This window comes from Hipposideros armiger, unplaced genomic scaffold, assembly GCF_001890085.2.
Source record: "Hipposideros armiger isolate ML-2016 unplaced genomic scaffold, ASM189008v1 scaffold_117, whole genome shotgun sequence".
Classification (NCBI taxonomy): domain Eukaryota; kingdom Metazoa; phylum Chordata; class Mammalia; order Chiroptera; family Hipposideridae; genus Hipposideros; species Hipposideros armiger.
Genome location: NW_017731467.1, coordinates 888800 through 891263, shown reverse-complemented (window position 1 = coordinate 891263; position 2464 = coordinate 888800). Strand labels below are relative to the sequence as shown.

The following is a 2464-nucleotide window of genomic DNA, read 5'->3' as shown; positions in this document are numbered from 1 at the left end:
AAAAAAATTAGTTGGATGAAGAATCTGACAGAAGAATGGGTAGCTTAGGGAATGATGCCATGGAGATACCTATAACCCAGGCCAGTAGACTCCTCTCCTTCACACCCTCACTTCATAAATTCCCTGAAAGTTAGATATAATGTAACACATGAACCACGCTGTGGCAGAAATACTGAAACAAGTGTATGTCTCAATTAAGATCAGGTAGTTCCACACTCCATGGCGGTGAAGAGACTCCCCGCCTGTGAAACTGATGTCTGAGGGTGCCTCATGCCTGTGGGATCCTTCAAGTAGTATAGATAATAAATATTATAGAGTTTAAGCTGTTTCACCTAAACTGTCTATAAACCCAGTCTACCCAACTCTCTTGGATTTTCCATGTACACACTTTGGATCACACACAAGTGATCTCTAATTATTTAGGTTCACTCCTGGCTCGTATTTTGGCACAATTTGCAATCAGGTTGGCAACAGTGGCATCTCTCTCACCCTTACCTGGAATGCCAGGGGGTCCGGGAGGTCCAGGTGGCCCTTGGTAGCCTCGGAAGCTGTAATCTCCATGGCAACACTTGCTGCAGTCTGGAGGTAGTCCTCCCGTTGGTGGAGACTTCAAAAAGATACAAAGAGAAGCTTCAGAGAAAGGTACTTGTAAGTAATTAGGACTTTTGAATTTCCTCTGGCCTTGTTCCCTAGGTAAGTCTAACTCTAAACAACCCACAATAACACCAGAAAATATGGTGTGGGGTGGGGATGTCAGTGGCAAAGGAGCCAGGGGGTAGCTAAGGTGAACCAAAGATCGAAAAGGAAAAGGAAACAGGAGCATCAATAGAACATCAATGGAAAGGAGTGTGAGTGGGGGTGGGGGACTGGGGCAGTATTCCTGAGAAGAACTTTTCTGTTGCTACTGATGACAGCAAAAGAAGAAACTCCAGAAGTGGATTTGAAACATTGTCTTCCTTTCCCAACTGCCAGTTGCCTCAGCCGTTGCTAGACTGAATAGAACGACCCTCAAATGATAAGAATTATCAACTTCAAACATCGTTATTAAGACTATCAACATTCATGATATTGGGTTAAGAATTTTTAGAAATTCTGGATTGTAACACTGGCTTTTCAAACAGCCACAACATACTTAAATTACCTTAGGAAATTAAGGAAATGAAGTAAGTATTCATTAGTCCAATACATTTTTTATTAATTACCTCATTTTAAGCTTGGTTCATCTGAGAAGCCACTCAAAAGTATTTTAAACAATTAAACTTTAGTTGATAAATAGTGACGTCAATGGCAGTAAGTCAGAGAAGTTGTTTCTATCTTGAAACAACTTAAACTTCCTATACTGGTGTAGTAATTAATTATCCCTGGTTGTTTGCAGAATGTGAAAGAATTCACCAGACTCTACAAAATGAGAGAGCAAGAAAAGCTTTATTGAAAGAGAGAGAGAGAGAGAGAGAGAGAGAGAGAGAGAGAGAGAGAGAAAGAGAGAGAGAGAGGGAGAGAAGAAGAAAGAATATAAAATTCACATATTCTCTATCACTAGAAATCCAAACAGAAAAATGGATCAAGGCTTCACATTGCTGTGCATTTAGGCTTTACTTTTTTCTTTTTAATAAATAATGGGCTTGGGTTTTTCCTTCACTCTCTCATTCCTTTTTCCTAAAGGTTTCCACTAAGCTATTTTGGGAAAATGCAGAACAGTATCTGTGGTCCAGGCCTTCTCCTGCAACAGCTCAGAGCCCAAGTCTTGAGTGATGAGGAGCTGCACTTTGGAGATCACTCTTAATCTAGTCTTTAGGCCCCCCCAGACCCAAGCATGTACAGGCATGAAAACCTTTTATGAAACTGGTGGAGGAAAAGAAAATCAGTGAAAGGAATTGGTCTGAGACAAAGGCTTTCAGACGCTTGGAAAGTCAGATACCACAGCACCGCCCCATCTTCTAATCCAAAGATGCAATCTGAGAAGTAAGTATTCCACAATTTCCTGGTATGACTTTGTTAATGTGAAATACAGCCTTCTAAGTTCCAAGAAATCCGGGGCTCTGCCAATAATGGGTTTTAGAGATGAAGGGAGGGGAAGGAGGGAAAATCCTGAAATGGAACCATTTGTTTTAAGAATAGAACTGAAATACTGAGACATTAAGAATGTGGGAAAGATGACTGAGCTGGAACTTGAACTCCCGTTTCAGTTCTGTGTGACTTCAGCTCGGTGTGACTTTCCCCCAGACATCATTTTTCTTGGCTACTAAATGAGAAGATTGGGTGAGATGGTCATGAGTTTTCTTTCCAGCTCTATGATGCAAACAAAGATACTAGTCTTTCCCAAAGCCTCAGATAATAACTTACAAAGATTTTTTTTAAAGTTTAGTATCTAGGCATGAGATACTAGATAACTGCAGGAGAATGGGGCTGCTCAATACCAGAGCTAACTGGTATAGGGCTGGGGTGCATGCCCAAGTTTCTTGGG

General features: G+C 41.0%; 1 protein-coding gene across 1 annotated transcript in view; it reads right to left on the bottom strand.

Moving 5' to 3' along the window:
• C1QTNF3 (C1q and TNF related 3) overlaps positions 1-2464 on the bottom strand; it is a 35960-nt gene that overhangs the window by 30098 nt on the left and 3398 nt on the right. The window contains exon 2 of the mRNA XM_019647851.1: positions 496-607. Within this exon, the coding sequence (XP_019503396.1) occupies positions 496-607 (112 nt within the window). The remainder of the gene's footprint in view (positions 1-495; positions 608-2464) is intronic.